The 17599-nt window shown below is 50.4% G+C and overlaps 2 protein-coding genes and 3 non-coding genes across 8 annotated transcripts; 4 read left to right on the top strand and 1 right to left on the bottom strand.

Moving 5' to 3' along the window:
- Positions 1 to 535: 535 nt before the first annotated feature.
- On the top strand, positions 536 to 7056 carry RPS3 (ribosomal protein S3). The gene is made up of 7 exons (XM_074860543.1): positions 536 to 661; positions 1554 to 1684; positions 2054 to 2147; positions 3360 to 3454; positions 4349 to 4536; positions 5803 to 5999; positions 6987 to 7056. Exons 1-6 carry the CDS (start codon positions 632 to 634, stop codon positions 5994 to 5996), a joined length of 732 nt encoding a protein of 243 aa, XP_074716644.1. The 5' UTR covers positions 536 to 631; the 3' UTR covers positions 5997 to 5999; positions 6987 to 7056.
- LOC141940315 (small nucleolar RNA SNORD15) lies at positions 3843 to 3991 on the top strand. The gene has a single exon (XR_012627945.1). It is a non-coding gene; the product is annotated as a small nucleolar RNA SNORD15 (small nucleolar RNA).
- On the top strand, positions 5294 to 5441 carry LOC141940314 (small nucleolar RNA SNORD15). The gene has a single exon (XR_012627944.1). It is a non-coding gene; the product is annotated as a small nucleolar RNA SNORD15 (small nucleolar RNA).
- LOC141940316 (small nucleolar RNA SNORD15) lies at positions 6215 to 6351 on the top strand. Its single transcript, XR_012627946.1, has one exon. It is a non-coding gene; the product is annotated as a small nucleolar RNA SNORD15 (small nucleolar RNA).
- A 3308-nt stretch (positions 7057 to 10364) lies between the features above and the next one.
- SERPINH1 (serpin family H member 1) lies at positions 10365 to 17187 on the bottom strand. Of its 4 annotated transcripts, none has more exons than XM_074860539.1 (5): positions 17078 to 17187; positions 13886 to 14499; positions 13606 to 13704; positions 12979 to 13211; positions 10365 to 12806 (listed from the first exon to the last, which is right to left on the bottom strand). In XM_074860539.1, exons 2-5 carry the CDS (start codon positions 14466 to 14468, stop codon positions 12504 to 12506), a joined length of 1218 nt encoding a protein of 405 aa, XP_074716640.1. In that variant the 5' UTR covers positions 14469 to 14499; positions 17078 to 17187; the 3' UTR covers positions 10365 to 12503. The 4 variants fall into 4 exon arrangements, with proteins under 4 accessions (XP_074716640.1, XP_074716642.1, XP_074716641.1 ...); XM_074860541.1 differs by having other exon boundaries at positions 13886 to 14502; positions 17078 to 17129; XM_074860540.1 differs by lacking the exon at positions 17078 to 17187 and adding an exon at positions 15899 to 15942 and having other exon boundaries at positions 13886 to 14502.
- Positions 17188 to 17599: the final 412 nt, after the last annotated feature.

Raw genomic sequence — 17599 nt, 5'->3', positions numbered from 1 at the left:
TTAATCGCTATTGTTAAAATTTACATAAAGCAGCAAATTACTGGATAACAGTACAGCATCCTCCAGCAGCAAAGGCTCCTGATGTTTCCCTGGAAATAACCAAATAGCCTATTTGTGATTTTCACACCTTTTTCCTGATGGGCATTTCCTTCATCTGTGACTACCTAAAGAAAAGGTTAAAACGCCAGAAGCGGCGTGTTCGGAGAGGGGCTTTGCTGCTCCCCTCACCTCCCCCCGGCCCTCAAGCTGTGCTCCCCTCAGCCTGGGGCAGCCAGCGCAGGGCTGTGAGGGGAGTGTCTTTAGTACCAGAGCGGGCCTCCAGGTAGACAATCAGAGTGAATTATCACGCTGCTAACTCCCGTGCCCGTTTACACCGGTTTTATTGCCGTTTTAATACCGACTGTGAGCGTTCACAGCAGCCTGCCAGGGCGGACAAAAACCCCACTGACAGCTGTAAGGCTAAACCTCCCCAACATGGCGGCGCGCCAGCGCGCCGAGAAGACTACACGTCCCATCGGCCCCCGCGCGCCTCCCACGTGACCGCGCCGGCCCAATGGGGAGCGGCGGAAGGCAGATATAGCCCTCCCCCCAGGGCCCGCTCCCTCCTTTCCGCCGGGCGGCGCGGCTCAAGATGGCGGTGCAGATCTCCAAGAAGCGCAAGGTGAGGGAGGCGGCCCGGCTGGCCGCGACCGCGGCGGACAGCTCCATATCGGTGGGGTCGCGCCGGGGCCGGCCCTGGGCCTCGTCAGGGCGGGGCGGTGGCGAGGGCATGGCGGCGGATGCGGGAGGATGGCGGCGGATAGGGCTGGGCGGCCCGGCGGGGAACATGGCGGCGGGAGGCTGAGGTGAGGGAGAGGGCGCGGGGGGCCCTGCGCGAACCCCGGGGCGGAAGAAGCGGGGAGCCACGATTCCTCCCCACAGCCCTGCGTGGGGCTTGCACAGGGCTCTGGGCCTGTGTGCACAGGGGAGGCAGGCTGGGGTTGTGCTGAGGGGCGCGGAGCGGTGCTGGAAGCTGATGAGCTTGCTTGGGTTTTCCTTTTTTTTTTTAGTGGAAGGAGTTTGGGTGTAATGACTGCCTGCCTCTGTGAGTCAGAGGGGCCGGGAGGGTGCAAGGCTCTGCCTGTCGCGGAGAGGGAGGGAGGCTTGGGGCCTGTGCGCTGTCAGGGTGGAATTGGGAGCCTTAGCAGCAGGCCTTTGTTGGGCTGGTAAAGGGATGTGACCACTTTAATTATTTTACGTAAATTCATACCCAGTCAAAGTACCACCGCAAGACATAGCAGCGAGCTATGAGTTCGGTTGGCAGCATGAAGTGTGGCTGTAGCAAGGTGTGGATCAGGCAGTGGTGTAGTCTCCTGCTAGAAGTGAATTGCCTCTGGGAACTTGAGGGTAGATGCTTTTATTTCTCCCCACTGCTGCTTTCTCTACGTGGGGTGAGAGACAGCCAGTCTGCAGGGTGGTCCCAGGGATGCCTTGCACGCAGAGTCAGAACGTGAAAACCTCGTGTTCAGGCTGAGCACTTGAACAGAGCTTAACTTGGTCCATTTGTTTTTTAGTTTGTCGCTGACGGTATCTTCAAAGCTGAGCTGAATGAGTTTCTGACTCGTGAACTGGCTGAAGATGGGTACTCCGGAGTAGAAGTCCGGGTCACTCCAACCAGGACTGAGATTATCATACTTGCCACCAGGTAACTGAGATGCTGCTGTTGACTCACAGGTGCTGTGCAAGGCTGTGAGGAGGGTGCAAGGCTGTGAGGAGGGTGCAAGGCTGTGAGGGGGGTGCAAGGCTGTGAGGGGGGTGCAAGGCTGTGAGGGGGGTGCAAGGCTGTGAGGGGGGTGCAAGGCTGTGAGGGGGTGCTGCTGCAGGCTGAAGCTTAAAGTGGTAAATATTGTTACAGGAAGCTACTCGGGAAGAAGATTCTGAAGTGATCTTTAGTGGTACAGCAGTGTTACAGCTCTGGACTAAGTTAGATGCTCAGTCTGGAAGCTCTTTGGGATGGTTACAGCCTCGGACCTGGAGACACTTTTCTCAGTTGTACTGTATTTTTTTTTCCCAGAACTCAGAATGTCCTGGGTGAGAAGGGACGCCGCATCCGGGAGTTGACGGCTGTCGTGCAGAAGAGGTTTGGATTCCCCGAGGGAAGCGTTGAGGTACAACTGTCTCTGTTAAACCAGTATAAGTGGGTTGTGCAGTTAGCTTTGTGCGATGTCTGGGTGGTGTCAGCTGAAAGGTGGTTTGACTTGGAGATAACTTGGGGTGTGTTTTACCTGTTCTCAGAAAACACTGGTGCACTGAAATACAAAATGCTTTGGTGTTTGTGGTATTTTGAGTGCTGTTACTTTGGGTGGTTTTCTCTTCATTTCCCAACAAGAAGGATGCAGATTAAACTTTTTAAACTTACCTGTAAATATTTTATAGAGAATGTTGCTGTCCCAATACTGAGGTGGGAAGCTAGTCTAACAGCATAATCTTTGGTATTTGTCTGTTACCATTACCCTTACTGAATTTATAATGTTTTTATCGTTGTAAAGAAACTGTTTGATGCAGAAGGATGTTTGAGATTTTTGAGTATGATACTGTAATGAAATTGTAAAATGATGCACCAGTAATTTCTGGTCTTTTGGTGTTTGAAATCTGGTGCCTTTACTAATACTTTTCTCTAAAACAAATCAGGAGCAGGGGGCAATGTGTGGTTTGGGGTGATGCTCACATTTATTCCTGCTTGGCCAGTGTTACCGGACCACGTTATACAGCGAAGATTGCTGATGATCTCCAGCGAATGCTTAAACATACTGAATGGCACAAACACTCACAGAGCACGTCCCGATTTGTCAGCTCTAGGAATATTGTGTGCATGATTTTGAATTGTCTGCTTCTTCTGAAGTGTCAGACTTTGGTCGCTTGGAGATGTTAGTTTAATACACCCCACTCTCCCAGCTTTCAAAAAATCAAACCTTAGGTTTGATTTTTTTTAATACTTAAGCAGACTTACATAACTGATGTGTTGTAAAAACTGTCTCAAGCGAAGCTCTTGTGATTGTCTGGACACCTTTCTCCAGTGATACCTAATGTTTTGGGGCTGTTTGAAGCAGCAGCTCTTTGAGACTGCACCATGAATGTTTTAATAGTCCACTGACTTTGAGTGGAGTGTCATCAGTGTTTCTCAGCTCTGCCAGGGGTAAGAGACAAGCGCCAAAGGAGTTAAGGGAGTATAGTGCCCAAGGGTAAAGCTTCTGCATGTAAATGTGGAAGGATTAACTGAACTGGGTGTAGAGGATGGGGCATAAAGTAGCATGAAGCTCCTGTGTTCTGTTATCTTGAAATACAGCCCTGTTTCTGATTTTACTTCTTTTCCTTTGTAGCTCTATGCCGAGAAGGTGGCCACGAGAGGTCTGTGTGCAATCGCTCAGGCAGAGTCCCTGCGGTACAAGCTTCTGGGAGGTTTAGCAGTGCGTCGGTGAGTAGAGCAAGTTGTGAGTAGAGCACAGTGGGGAAGTGTGGGATTCAAATACCATTTCAAACAAACTCCTTGCCAGCTTGTCTGTAGTTTGAAAATTTAACGTGGTGATGCTGCACTTGGAGAGAGCAGTTGGTATTTTTGATAATTGTGTGGTGTAGAAACTTTTTGTTCAGTACATGGTTACTTTTGGTAATGATTGCTAGATAATGTGCTTCAGACATAAAAGTTGAAGTCTTAGAGTAGATCAGGTTACAAGTTGTCTGGCTGGTGTGCATAAAGCTTGCATTTATTTCTTTGTAAATAAATGGGTGGAGGAGTGAAACACGATTTCAAGCCTTCTGGCTGAATTGTAGTTCAGGTGACAGTGGCCTTGCTTCTCAGATCCCTTCGGTGATGATAAGATGACGAGTCAGAAGTGGGTGGCTCTTGCTGCGGTACCTCTGCAGTGTCATTTTCTGTGTGATGCTGCGTGTGGTTCTTCAGCAGGAGGATCCTGTCATCATTGAATGATTTAGAGGCATTTGTCTGAGAAGGGACGGGGAGCTGCACTTCTGACGTGTGTGTATTGTCCACTTCCAGCTGTGAAGCTGCTTTTGTGTCAGAAAGCACGTGTGCTTGTCACTGTTCCCACAACCTTACAAGGACCATAAGTCACAAAAGTTTTCATAGATTGGGTATGACAGTGCTAAAACAGCATGAAGATTTTCGCTGCTTTGTGTAGCATTGACAGAGCTTTAGTTGCACGGGTGTGTGTTCAGAAAGCTTTTTACAAACGAAAAGTTGAACTGGTGATTGTCTGTGCTTGAAATTGGTGTAAAACACCTCCACGGAGCCACGTGAATTTGGCAGAGCGGGAGTAACGCTGTGGCTGTTGCTGCTCTCTCCCTGCAGAGCCTGCTATGGTGTCCTCCGCTTCATCATGGAGAGTGGTGCCAAGGGTTGCGAGGTGGTTGTGTCCGGCAAACTCCGAGGTCAGCGTGCCAAGTCCATGAAATTTGTGGATGGCTTGATGATCCACAGCGGAGACCCGGTGAATTACTACGTCGACACAGCTGTGCGTCACGTCCTTCTCCGGCAGGGTGAGTGGCTGGGGTGCAGATCCCTTTGCAGCTCTCTCTGTCAGTGCTTCAGAGCCAGAAGATCTCAACTCCTGGTGTCCTGTGCCTGTTGGAGGCTTTTCTCTGTCACCTATGGGGTAAACTCACATGGCTTTGATGCACAATGGATCTTGCAGAGTGGTTCGGTTGTGCTACACTAGTTGTTCTGACTCTGAAAATCCATTGTTTTCTTGGGCTTTTGCATCTAAGCTCTCCATATGGAGTTTGCATATTAAATCTGAAGTAGAACTTTATTTGCATTTATGTATGTGAATGGGAAATGGAGAAGGGGCCTTCAGCAAACAACAGGATTTTGTGTAGTCGTCCCAGATCATCCACTTTTCTAGTGGTGGGGATTGAATATTTCCAGTTCAGAATGTGGCTTTAGATTTTCCAGACATTCTCACTTGTGTGCTGTGCCCTCTGAGGTTGGTAGCAGAACAACTTACAAGTGAAATGCGTATGGACTGAGTTGAAGAGCTCTTGGCAGTTTGGATTGTGGCTGTATTGGCAGACAGACCACAGGTGCTACAAGACCCACGAAAAAGCCGGTGTCAGTTTTCTCCTGTAGCTGTGCCTTGGCAAGTCTTCCCAGCTAAACCAGCCAAGCCTGCTTAAACTGATCCTTCCCCCTGGTAAAACACAGATGACTTCTGCATCTTAATTGGCTTTGGGTTACTTAATTGCAGAATGCCTGATGTAGGGATACTAGCATAGACAAAGCTACTGTCCACCTTCCCTTCGGTGATGATACGATGACGAGTCAGAAGGGATGTCCTTGTGCCATTGCAGCCTGCTCAGTGCCATGTTCTGTGGTGCTGTGCTAAGGCTGCCTTGGGCAGGATGTCCTACTCATTGGATGATTTAGAGGCATTTGTCTGAGAAGGGATGCAAAAAAAGCCCAGTGCAATTTCCCAGGAAAGTGAGCTGAGTTATCCCAGGAAGGATGGGGTTTAAAACCAGGGTTAGCATGACTTAAGGATACAGCACATTTGAATCCTAGTCCCAGGCTGCAGTTAGCAAAGGCAATGAATTGGATAAAGGTAACCGCACTGATGTGAATTCACAGTAATTAGATTTTTAAGCTATAGCACATTTGTGTTAATCAGCTTGCAATTTCAGTGTTGTCAGGAGATGTTTTTGGTGCAAATAGTGTACTTTTTAACCTTGGGACTCGTCCCTACTGAATGTGTCCTTGTTATTTTGTGTTGAATGAGCGTGTCTGTGTTGTCCTGTCACTCTTCGCAGGTGTACTGGGGATCAAAGTAAAGATTATGTTACCCTGGGACCCAAGTGGAAAGATTGGCCCCAAAAAGCCTCTGCCAGACCATGTCAGCATTGTGGAACCCAAAGAAGAGATCTTGCCCACCACCCCCATTTCAGAGCAGAAAGGTGGCAAACCAGAACAGCCAGCCATGCCTCAGCCGGTTCCCACTGCCTGAGGGGTAAGTGCCTGCAAATGGCAGGAGGTAGTTTTGGGGAAGATCCCCAAAAGGGGAAGAGGTGTCACGTCACCAAAAAAGCTGTTGGGTAGCTGGGGTGCTGGGAAGAAAAGCTGCTGTGTTGTACCAGGTACAAGGAGCAGCTGGGCTGGGTTTAGAGTGTTCCCCTGATGAAGCAGGCATGGTTTAAGGCACGCTGCAAACCAGCTAAGCACACCCTTCCGTGAAGATGAGATGACGAGTCTGAAAGGAAATATCCTTGTCCAACTGCCTTGTTCTGTGTTGTGTTCTACAACATGGATTTGGGGACTTTGGGTCACGGTTTGAGTGACATAGAGGCATTTGTCTGAGAAGGGTTCAGTGCTTTGGGTGTTTTCAGGTTGTACCGTCTCCTACCAGCATGCACTTGACAGCACAGGGTATATATTCCTCATGTACCCCCCTTCCTCATGGGATCCAGTTTGGGATGGACTTAGAAGCCAGTAACCTTGAGCACAATGTGTAGGCAAGTAAAGAATCAAGGTTTCAAATCGTGTCTCCCTGAATCAGTAGCTAAGACAGAAATTGATAGCTTGAAATTGTCTGAGAATTGCGCTGGGTTGTTCCCAGTGAAAATGTGCAACTCGCTGCTTTTAAAAGTTGTGCTCGCTTGTCTCGGAGAGCAGCGGGAGGCTCGGGGCTGAAGGCCTCTTCCAGAAGAAAGTCTTCCTCAGCTGCTAGTGAGAGCCAGGCTGCGGTGTTTTTGCACCGAAGCTGGCCTTGTGCAAACAGGGAGAGTTCAGGGAGTTTGCAGGGCCGCAGTGAAACAGGGGAATCTGACTCACAAGATCTGCTCCTGTGGGGAAAAGGAGGATCATTGGCTAAAATGCAAGAAGTGAGAGATGCTCTTTAATTTGAGAACGTGGAGCCTGTTTGTTCTGTGTTTTGGGTAGAATGGTTACGGAAAATGGTTTGCCACCATCTCACTCAGTATTTTGTTTTTTGTTGTAGGGTTTGTAACATCTGCAACCAGAAGCTTGACTGTCCTGAAAACATCTCTTAATAAAATCACAAAAAGACAGTGTTTGTGGAGGTGCTTTTTTTTACAAGATGTATTCCAGGAAAGCCTTGCTCCCACCGTTGGTTTGGAAGGAATTCTACTGCGTTTCTTCCAGCTTGCGTTACCCTTTTGAAGTGAACTTACCAGATCTAAACAAAGTGGGGACAAAATGCTGAATTCTAGTAGAGCTGGAGCAGCAATCTGGTGTTTAGAGGGTCATAAATAACACCCCATGAACTGGAGTAGTACTGGTTCAGTTACTTACCAGTCCCTTCCTCTGAGGTTTCCAGAAGGGGGAGCTTGTAGTAGTTTATACTTTTCCGGCTTCAACTGAAGTGTTCCTAAGTGCTTTTTTTCACCTCTGTACATCCATTTCCCTTTTCACTGAAAAGACACTCACTGTGTGGCTTCCAGGGCTACAGACCGTGTAGGGACATTATAGATCCTGTTAGGGTCAGGTCACCTTAGTGATGTGGGTGTGAAACTTCTGAGTAGGTATTTACACATTAGTTAGGGGGGAAAAAAAAGTGTACGCTCTGAATGTCAAACCTTCTGTCCTAAGTTTTGAGATGGAAATATTTAAGGAATTGGTGAAAAAAACTTGTCTTCCTTTGAGGCTTGAGACCATTAATTTGTCACTGTATTAATAACTGGCTTTAATGAGCTGTAGGATAATGTAGGTAGATCCTGAAAGTTGATACCGGTTGACAGGGCTATTTATGCTACTGAAATGCTTTGTCTGTGGGCAGGGATGTGTTTTCACTTCTGTTGCTGTATGAATTACTTTTGCTGCCGTTCTTGCCTGCTGTGGTCAAGCTAAAGCCCTGTACCTGAAGCAGTGAGATTGAGCATTTGGTTAAGTTTCAGGCAGAGATTCTAGTTCTGTCAGCTCCCTTCCCGGTGTGGTTTTCAATGTCTGGTGCAGTAGTGGGAAGAGGCTGTTAGGCACATCATGTTGTGCACAGAAACAAGGCTTTGTTTTGTTCAGATTTTGAGAAATTCAGAACCTGTTTGTTGCATTAACAAAAATTGTACATAGCTGTAAAATTTGCTGCTTAGGAATAACTTTTACATCCCGATTTCCGTTCTCAGGAGGCTTCTCTGCGGGAGCTTGGGCAGGCAACTTAATGAACTGGAATTTCAAACTGGTGGTGTCGGGAACTGGTCTGTCTGGCAGCATGTGTGGATGTGTGAGCCTCAGCCTTCCTGTTCCCAGCTTCTCTGGCAGGGCTGGGAACCTGGTTAAGTCTGTCAGAAACAGATGTGTCCTCTCAGGGTGTCAGAGGAGGAGTCTGATTGCAGGTTTCCGTGCACATCGGGCAGTTACTACGTGTTAAGAGTAAGTAATATCAACTACTTCTTTTTTTTTTTTTTTCAAAATAAAGATTTGAACTTGGAAAAAAATTCAACAATAAGTGACAGACCAGCTTTGTCGCTTCATAGGAGAAGGAAAAGTGTGAAAGTTGGAAGGCCTGAAGCGATAGAAGAGTGACACACAGTGTAAGGGCTTGCATGTTGTGTCTAAATTCTTAAATGCTGCAATGTGCTTGATGGTGATCAGCTAGACGTTTCTCCTGCAGTCCTCCGGTGAGGGCTGGCTTTCCTGGAGATCACCCAGTTTAGTTCTGGCTTAAAGCCCTCCAGCCTGGTCCATCAGCCTGTTAATCTCACAGTGCTGATCAGAGATGTTTAGTTCAAGTGATGTGCAAGTAGTGTAAGAGTGGTACTGCTGTACCTCTCCTCTTGCTAGATCCATCCTGTGAGAAGTTGAGGACAACATCAAGGATTGCCACCCTGGTGAGACCCCACCCCCCCACAGCGCTCAGCACCGAAAGGACACAGACCTGCTCGAGCAGAGCTAGAGGAGGCCACGAAGATGCTCGGGGGGCTGGAGCACCCCCCTGTGAGGACAGGCTGAGAGAGTTGGGGGGTTCAGCTGGAGAAGAGAAGGCTCTGGGGAGACCTTAGAGCGGCCTCCCAGGACTGAAAGGGGCTACAGGAAAGGGGGGAGGGACTCGTCATCAGGGGGGTCGGGATAGGACGAGGGGGAATGGGTTTAGACTGAAAGAGGGGAGATTTAGATGAGATGTAAGGAAGAAATTCTTCCCTGTGAGGGTGGTGAGGCCCTGGCACAGGTTGCCCAGAGAAGCTGTGGCTGCCCCCTCCCTGGAAGGGTTCAAGGCCAGGTTGGACGGGGCTTTGGGCAACCTGGGCTAGTGGAAGGTGGCCCTGCCTGGGGCAAGGGGGGTGGAACTGGATGATCTTTAAGTTCCTTTCCAACCCAAACCAGTCTGTGATTATCCCACGACGGTCAAGGTTGGCGCGTGTGAACCCGTTGCCTTTCTAGCGTGCGTTGGTTGGCGTGTACGACCACCGTGAGCTGTTTGAAGAAGCTGCTAAAGGAGGGGTAGGGAGCTCGATCAGTTCACTGCGTCTCAAGGGTGCTGCCTTCCCTAGGATGAAAAACACGAGTATTTAAAGCTGTTTGCAGGACAAGCTGGGGGTGTAGGATGAGTTCAGGAGCTCTGGAAAGCTTTTAAGTTTCTTGCAATATTGCTGTTTCAGGTTGATGGTTCCTCCGCTGTTGTGGTTGGTGCTGGAAATAGCTTCTGTGCGTTGAAGAACTGCTCCAGCAAGCACCCGCTGCTTCCTCAGTCCATGAGGAGCTCCACACCGATGTGTGTGCCTGCCCATCCCAGACCTGTGCGATTTTAGCACTGGGAAAAGGGGAGATGTCTGTGGCATTAGTTTTGCTTGTGACTTGAGTGGCAGAAGGCTGCCTGCTTGAATGGACAGCAGGTCAATCCCCTTCCAGCACTGGAAGGACACAGGCCAGCAGGGTCTGATGCTGCTGGAGTTTCCATGACGTAGCAATGCCCACAGAGATGGTGCAACTCTCACAGTTCTTTTTCCTCCTCTATTTCCCTCGATTGGATGCTAGCTAGAGAAGCTTTGGATTGTAGGGTCAGGAAGGTTGGTCCCTGTGGCTAACAGCTCGGTTTTATTCCTACGCTGCCATATTTTCTTTTTAACTGAGCCATTTGTTGCTCTGTTAAATGGCAGGGCAGTAGGTCCTCTTACTTGCTGGATACTTCCAGTTTCAGGAGCAAAATGTTAAAGTGAAAAGCCAACATGCTAATAGCGTTCCTTCATGACACAGATGTCATGAAAATTTGTGTATTGTTGTATATTAAGTGTAATTTTGGTCCATAAATACCAGATTAAGAAAGGTGTATCAGATTTAAGGATAGCAATGAATGTCTTTAAGCTCTTTTAAAAGTATTTTGTCTCCACCCAAACCCTGCAAGTGACCGTGGCTGCCAGAAAAGTTCATTGAAAAAAGTTTTATTGCAAAATTATACAACTGTCATTGTGTGGTACAAGAACAGACTATAAAAGCCATCAGACGCCTGCATCCAGATGATGCAAATTATTCACAAGATCCCACAGTGTGTTCTTGCCTTGCCCACCCCTTTTACCCACCCCCCCATCCTCCATCGCGTGCTACAGCGTGTGGGTTTCAGTGCGCTGATCGCCAGGTAGCACCTAGTGTACCCCCTGGGCTTCAGGCTTTTTGGGTACATCCTTGTGGATTGCCTCCTACCTCCCAACACAGTGGGGAAAGCACCTGGGAATATGATCTGGGAAGAGGCTGAAGGGCAAGAATCTCCCATTCCGGCTGGCTTGGATAGGAATTAGGGCAGATGAGCTTTTCTGCAGTGGTGTAGCCTTGCAAACCTGGAGAAGGTGTGGTCGGGTCAAACATGGGGGCACAAACTGCTGTAGTTTTGCCTGTAGGAAACACCCAATAAGTGACTCCGTAGTAACTTAATAAATAAGTGGAAATAGTCCTGTGTGTGGTCTGAGAAAATGCAGCATTGGGCTTCTGCGTAGCAACCCGACAGCAAAGCGCATTGGCAGGGAAATAAAACCCCAAAAGAACGCAGCCACTGCCCTTGCTGGTTTCAAATCACTTAAGATTGTGACGCAGAGATTTCTGCTGTTTCAGTTATCACTACTTGCTTTGTGATGTCTCAGTGCGTAGCAAGGCTTACCTGACACATGCTTCAATGCTCATGGGATCCTATTGGTTACTTCTTTAAATAGTATTAACCTGATGGTATCCCTTCAAGAGAAGATAGGAATAGCCTCCAAGTGTAGGCTGGAGCAGGCTGTGAAACTTGCTAATTATCAGACATAAATACGAGTATAACTATAAATACATTTGGTTTTCAGCGTGCCCTTATCCAGGTCAGCCAACGGGGAGCTAAAGTATCACGGAGGAGAGGAGCTTCAGAAGAGGGTCATTAGGAAGTCAGGTAATGGCAGCTTTAAAGCTTTGTATTTAAAGAAAGTAGAAGTGAATTTGATCCCTGTTTGAAACCAGGAAGGGTCCCTTGGCCGGCTCCGGGAGCCGACAGGTACCAGCCCTGGTCCTAACTGGGAGAACCTTCAGAGCTGGGAACTCTTTCCCAGCCCTGTGTGCTGATGCAGAAGCACTGAGAGAAGTGGAATTCCTCTGTTTGCCTGGTGCGGGGTGTTTTAATTCCAGATGTTGGCCTGAGAGCCCCCTCCGTGCTCCCCAGAGGGGTGGAGCACAGCCATTTGTCTCACAAGAGTGTTAAGGGACCTCAGGTTTATCTTCCTAGAAGCCCATCTGCTCTTTGGCCTCTCTGCTGACACCCCGAAGCCACTTACTTCTCTCTGAAGTGTTGAGCAAAGCTGTGCTTGGCTTTGCAGTGAGTGTTGTAGCTAAGGAGCTGATGACCTGCTGCGGTTGAAGCATCTAACTAACAGTCACCCAGAGCAGGGTTAGGTGGGACAGGAGGGCACAACTCCATACAATCTTTGTTCTTACATGCTGTCGCAGTCCTACTCTGCTCCCAGGGCTACAGAGGGGGCTGGACTGCAGAATTGGCCCTTCGTGCTCTGTTAGATACCACTGGAGAGAGAAGAGAGAAGCAAGGAACAACTGCAAAGCAACCAGAGCAGCTCTGGTGTGGTGCCGCGGAGCATCAGAGGGGGAGAAAAGTGGCAGAGCTAAATGTGCAGAAGCATTTGAGATGGAAGGGTGGAGAGCTTGTGCTTTTCTTTGCAGGGCTGACGGTAGCAGCAAGGCACTTACTTAGCAGGAGGCTTAACTAGTGCAGGGAGGAGTGAGGCATCAGCCTGAACATCTCAGCTGAGGATGCTGGTAGCTGAGGCAGTGCATGCCAGTTCCCTTCCACTCCCGGTGACCCTCTTTTGTGCCAGGCTCCCCTGTTCCTCTCTGGAGGTGGGTTTGTGCAATAAGTATTTTGGGGTGAGGTAAAGTGTATGCTGGTTTCTCATCACAATGCACCCTGGTCTGAATAGCACCCATAGTTCGAGAAGGATACAAAATAGTGTTTCCCCTTTTTTGAAATCCCCCACTAAAAAACACACAAACCAAAGCTCTGGAGAAAAAAAAAAAAAAAAAAACAACCTAACTACAACTCATCACGCATCTTGTCGCCTTTGGGCCTCACGAGCCTGCCGATGAAGAGAATGGAGTTGGTTTTACTGTCCTTGATCATGAAGATGAAGGGGTGGTCAGCATAGAAGAGCTTGGGGTTCCTCATCTCCTCTCGGCCGTAGATGTCAGCATCGTAGGGGTTCCCTTCCGTGTCCCATTCAAGAGCAGCAGCGTGGAAGACGTTGGACAGGTAAAGGTCTTTCTTGCCAGAGATCTTTGACAAATCAGCCTTGGTTTTGTCAATGGCTTCTGTCAGGCCCAGATCAGCCAAGTGTTTCTAGGAGGAGAAAAGAGGTCAGCAACCCTCCCAGAGATGACACAGTGGGATCCTTTCCAGACTAGCCGCTGGAAAAAGGATGACAGGCACATGTAACCCATCAACCCACTATCTTCTCTCCCACCTCAAAGAACTGTAAGGCCCAACTGTTTTCTTTAAGGACCTCCTTTACCTGAAGGTCGTGGCTGACTTCCAGGATGACTTTAGGCAGCGAGATGGCCACGGATCTCTTCTTCATCTTGCCAGCCCAGGCCTTCAGCTGCTCCCTGTTCAGCAGTTTCTCAACCCTCTCCAGAGGCTCCACGTGGTTTGGCATGATAAAGATCATGCTGGAGAGCTTGTGAGCAAGTGGCATCTCTACCACCTGGAGCTTCTCTGTCTCATCATCATAGTAATTGTAGAGACCTGGAAATCAGAAGCAGGAAATGGTGAGATGCAGAACAGAGGCAAAGCTATCCACAACCTTGTTATGAATTCACCCTGGACTTTCCCTGACCAGCTGAACAGTTTTGGGAACTGGCCCAGAATTATTGGAGTTGGCAACAACTCAAATCTGTGGCTCTCCCATGCATGATGAGCTTGGATTTATTCCTGACAGCTAAGCACCCAACAGTAAACATGGATTCCCTCTGCTCACGGAGAGACTGAATCAGCAGAACAAGCGCGCCCTGCTTTGTCCTCTCGCACTGACTGTGAGGCAAAACAATCTTGGAAGCAGTTGGTGGAAAACTGGGTGACAGAGCAGCAGTGAACATAACTCCAGTCGGTCTTGACATGGGGCAGGAGGTTTGCAACTTACCTGTGCGATGCATCATGGGAACACCCACAGTGTAGGAACGGGTCACCATGAAGCCACGGTTGTCCACCATCTTATGATGGAACTTCTCATCCCAGTGAGCTGCAGGAGGGAGAAATTCAGCTTGTAAGAAAAGGGAATGGGTTGGTAATTTCATGCACAGTTCTGAAAAAACATGCCTCCAGCAGACCTAGGACTTGTTCACCTTCCCATTTGGGCTGCCGTGTATCGGCTCAGGCTAGGTTTTGGGTCACTCGTATCAAGAATTGAAGGTGGAACTTACGCTTGAAGAACATGGCATTGACAATGAGGGCCCCATCGGTTTTCTCAACATCTTTCGTGACCTCTGGAAGTTTCCCATCCGTGGTCTGGGCTGCCCACTCATTAATGGATTTCAGGGCGCTCCTCTTGTCTCGGAAGTTGATCTTGGAGTGCTCGTAGTTGTAGTGTTTCTTGCTGTTCTTCACAAAGTCATCGGCGAAATTGATGGAGGCAGGGCCATACAAGCGGTTGCCGATCTTCCAGGTGACGTTGCGGGCTGTGCTGTTGCTGACCTCGTTCAGGAGCTCGGACAACCCGCTGTGCACGTAGTCGTCGTTCAGTTTGTCTGCGCTGAGCACTGCCTTGGCTTGGGAGGCAGTTGTGGCCTTGCCCCCGAGGGACACAAGGCCAAGGGAGGATGCCACAACCACGGGGGACAGCAAGATGTTCTCCATGTTCTTGTCTTTCGCCATGGCATGGTAGAGGTTGAAGGCCAACGTCGTGCTGCGGTCAGCCAGCGTCGTTGCCTTGTCACTCAGCTTCCTGTCCTCCGAGGGCACGGCTGCAGCGAGGCCGCAGAGAGCAAGCACCAGAGTAATCCACATGGCTTCAGCAGCACCCAGCACCTCTGAGGACCTGCTGGGCAAGAAGAGCTCACCATCAGCATGATTCAAGCCCTTCTGGAGCATTCCGAGACCCCAGGGGCTCTTCCAGTGAAACCCACTCCTAGGCTCCAGTGATAGCCAGACCATCTGCATCAACGCTTCACTTGGGGTGCAACGATCCAAGCCCACACTGGGCTTTGCCCTGAGCAAGACTTAACCTTCGAGAGTCCAGGCTGCACTCTGGCATGCAGAGCCTGTGCACTGGATGAAAGCTTCCTTTTTAAGCAATTTTACTATATGTTCATGTACAGTAAATGATTTAAGGAGGGGCCAGGGAATGGAAGCAACAGATATTTCTGTCCCCAGAGTAGCAGGTCAAACCCCTGCCCTGGTCAGGAAAAGCTAGAAGTGGGATGTTTGTGCTGCCCATCCATCCAGGAGCTATCGTGGTCAGTGTACAGCAGGGATCGTCCTCTGGGGACCCCAGCTCGGTACCCCAAGGCTCAGCTTTCTAGACACTAGGTGGAGCACATGAGCTTCCACCAAGCTAAGTCTGGGGGGGCCCCTTGAGAAGATCCAACACTGGTCAGCTCTATCTGACTTAGTTTTGCCAGTACAGCCCTGCCAAGGAGGTGCCAGGGCAGAGGAAGGTGGCGGACCCCTCCTTCCCCCCAGCAGAGCCCCTTCCCAATACGTTCATGCATTAGGTAGGTGCATCTCACCACAACGTAGGTGCACCCATCCCTGGCGAGGGCTCTGAGCTTCAATAAATCTGCAGACTGACCAGTCCTAAATGCTGTGTCTGAAAGCTCTTTGGAGCTCATCCTACCTGTCTCTGAGGCTGTAACCTGTCCCCAGACCTTCCCTCCCTCCCGGCTTCATGCTGCTCCCAGCAAACCCTCCTGATGGCAGATCCTCAGGGCTTAAATTCCACCTTCATGCCCAAAGTTTTTCCTCGACAGGCTGCATCATGCCCAAGGCTACAGTGAAGTTTCATTCCTTGGTCCTCTCCTCCCACCCTGCTCCTGGCCAGCCTCAGAGGCTGCTCCTTGCATACGGAGACAAGAAAGGGCTGCGACGGGGCAGCTTCAGGGTTAAAGCAAACAGAGCAGGAAGCGAAGGGCCCGCTGGGATTACATATGGAAGGAAACACGCACGAGTGCGCAGTTGCACCAGGGACCCTTTGCCAGAGTGGGAATTACGTAGCCTCAGAGAGGGGGGCAATCTGTATCCTAAAATCCTTTTGGGAACAAACCTCCCTTTTGGAGGGAAGAGCCATCCCGGCTACCTAAGAGCAAAGATTCGTGCAACAGGCTCAAAACTGCCCTTGACGCACTTTGAAGGTGCAGACGGCATCGGGTGCGGCAAGCATTTAAAATCTGAGGGTTTTTTCTTTTGTTTTTTTCCTTCCCTTTTATTTCTAATGATACCTTGAAACTGTTTCATAGTGAGGTCAACGTTTGCCTTTTTCATTCTGAAAGAAAAGAGATACATGGAGTAGTTCTCTTGTGAGCAACGGGCGGCCCACGCCACTTACATCCTCAGCTTAAAAAAGGTTCATTACTTCAGAGACTGGTGAGAAATCTGGCCGGGCACGCTGGGTCTGGGATGAGTGACGCAGCCCGCGGCGGCGAGACAAGAGAAATTTTGCCCATCCTTGGATTACGACTGAGATTATTGGTGAATTCATAACCCAGGGTGCAAAATAGAGGGAATTTGGGGGAATGCGCAGCCCGTTAACATCCTCTCTTGCGTTTGTACGGCTCAGCCCTGCAAGGGGACGCCCCACGCCAACGTGGCATTTTGCAGACCTCCTCGGGGCTGTCGGGGACCCGCTCCCCCTGTGGGATTTGGAGGTGCCATCACCCCCGACGGCCCACACACCCCTTCGAGGACTGTGTTTCTCCCCCGACCCAGGACAAAGCCACGGGACAGAGGCACGCAAGCAAAAGGCCACTTCCACGGCAGCAGAGGGATGCGAGGCTTTGTTAGGGCAGGCAGAAGGATTAGGGTTAGTCAGTCTGGACGCAGCGAGGCTGTAACCAGAGCTCTCCCTCCCGTGCTGGGCTGGTGCCCAGGGTCCCGGAGGCTCCCAGGCTGGGCAGGAGCAGGGGCTGGAGGTTTTCTCCCAGCCAGAGCTGCTCCAGGACTATTTAGAGCAAGCTGGTGCTTCCCTTAACCTCTTCTTCTCTTTCTTCACCCCCTGAAAGTGCAAAACCAGGGTGCAGCTTCACCGCAACCATCTCTTGCAAACTGGAGTGGAGGGGGGAGGTGGGGGTGGGGGTGGATCTTTTAATATCTTTTCTCAAAAAACAGCTGGCTTCTGGGGCAGCCTGTACCCTACCCACATCCCCCGCTTCAGCTCACCCCAATGCATCCTCCCCCCCATGCAACCCCCTTTCCCCATGCACCCCTTTTCCCCCATGCAATACCCCCCCCCCCCCAAGCCCCCCCCCGATTTCCCTGCCCTATGGGGCCAGCCAGGAGCATGCAGGACTCCAAAATAACCCCCGGCCTGCTGCAATCTCAGCTTGGCCACATCCCTGCCTGGCAACAGTCCTGCAAGCCCGGGTACCCCCGGCCCCCCCGCCCCCCCCCACCCCCCTTACCTGCGGCGGTGCGGGGCTGGGGCGCTGCTTTGCTCGGCTCCCCTATGCACCTCGCGGTCCCGCGGAGGGGGTATATAAGGGGCCAGGGAGAAACTTCTGGAAAGTTGGGAAAAAACCTCTCAAAAACGCTTGGGGAGGGAGAGGAAGGGGAGGATCCGATAAAGCTCTCCCGGCCTCCCGCCAATGGCAGGGAGCGCCCGGCCCCGCGGCTGCTGCAAGGGGGGGTCCGGCGGGGCTGGGGGGGAAGCGTGGTCCCTCCTTCTGCCGGCAGCAGGGGGATGGGAGGCTCTCCTAAGCCAAAACGGTGCTTTTGTATTTTTTTATGGGGCTCTGACCTATCTTCCCCCCCCCCGCCCCGTGAGGCGGATGATTGGTTTATTTTCCCCGGGGTGTCATCGGGCCGTGAAGTCAGGGGTGTTGCAAAGGGCTTCAGCCACGGCCGGAGCAGTCACAGGCAGCGAATGTTTGACATCAGCGTCTGATTCAAGCCACATCTTGCCATCTGAAATGCCCCCCCCCCGT

The sequence above is a fragment of the Strix uralensis genome, chromosome 2 (assembly GCF_047716275.1).
Source record: "Strix uralensis isolate ZFMK-TIS-50842 chromosome 2, bStrUra1, whole genome shotgun sequence".
Classification (NCBI taxonomy): Eukaryota; Metazoa; Chordata; class Aves; order Strigiformes; family Strigidae; genus Strix; species Strix uralensis.
The sequence above is the reverse complement of the archived record's forward strand: the minus strand, read 5'-3'. Positions and strand labels throughout refer to the sequence as shown.

Excerpts from the sequence above, each read along its gene's own strand:
- SERPINH1 (XM_074860539.1), bottom strand. The coding sequence starts at position 14,468 with ATGTGGATTACTCTGGTGCTTGCTCTCTGCGGCCTCGCTGCAGCCGTG. Across the intron at positions 13,705-13,885 it reads CAATGCCATGTTCTTCAAGC|CTCACTGGGATGAGAAGTTC; the intron begins GTAAGTTCCACC and ends TCCCTCCTGCAG. Across the intron at positions 12,807-12,978 it reads AAGTCAGCCACGACCTTCAG|AAACACTTGGCTGATCTGGG; the intron begins GTAAAGGAGGTC and ends TTCTCCTCCTAG.
- RPS3 (XM_074860543.1), top strand. The coding sequence starts at position 632 with ATGGCGGTGCAGATCTCCAAGAAGCGCAAG. Across the intron at positions 662-1,553 it reads AGATCTCCAAGAAGCGCAAG|TTTGTCGCTGACGGTATCTT; the intron begins GTGAGGGAGGCG and ends TTTGTTTTTTAG. Across the intron at positions 3,455-4,348 it reads GGAGGTTTAGCAGTGCGTCG|AGCCTGCTATGGTGTCCTCC; the intron begins GTGAGTAGAGCA and ends CTCTCCCTGCAG.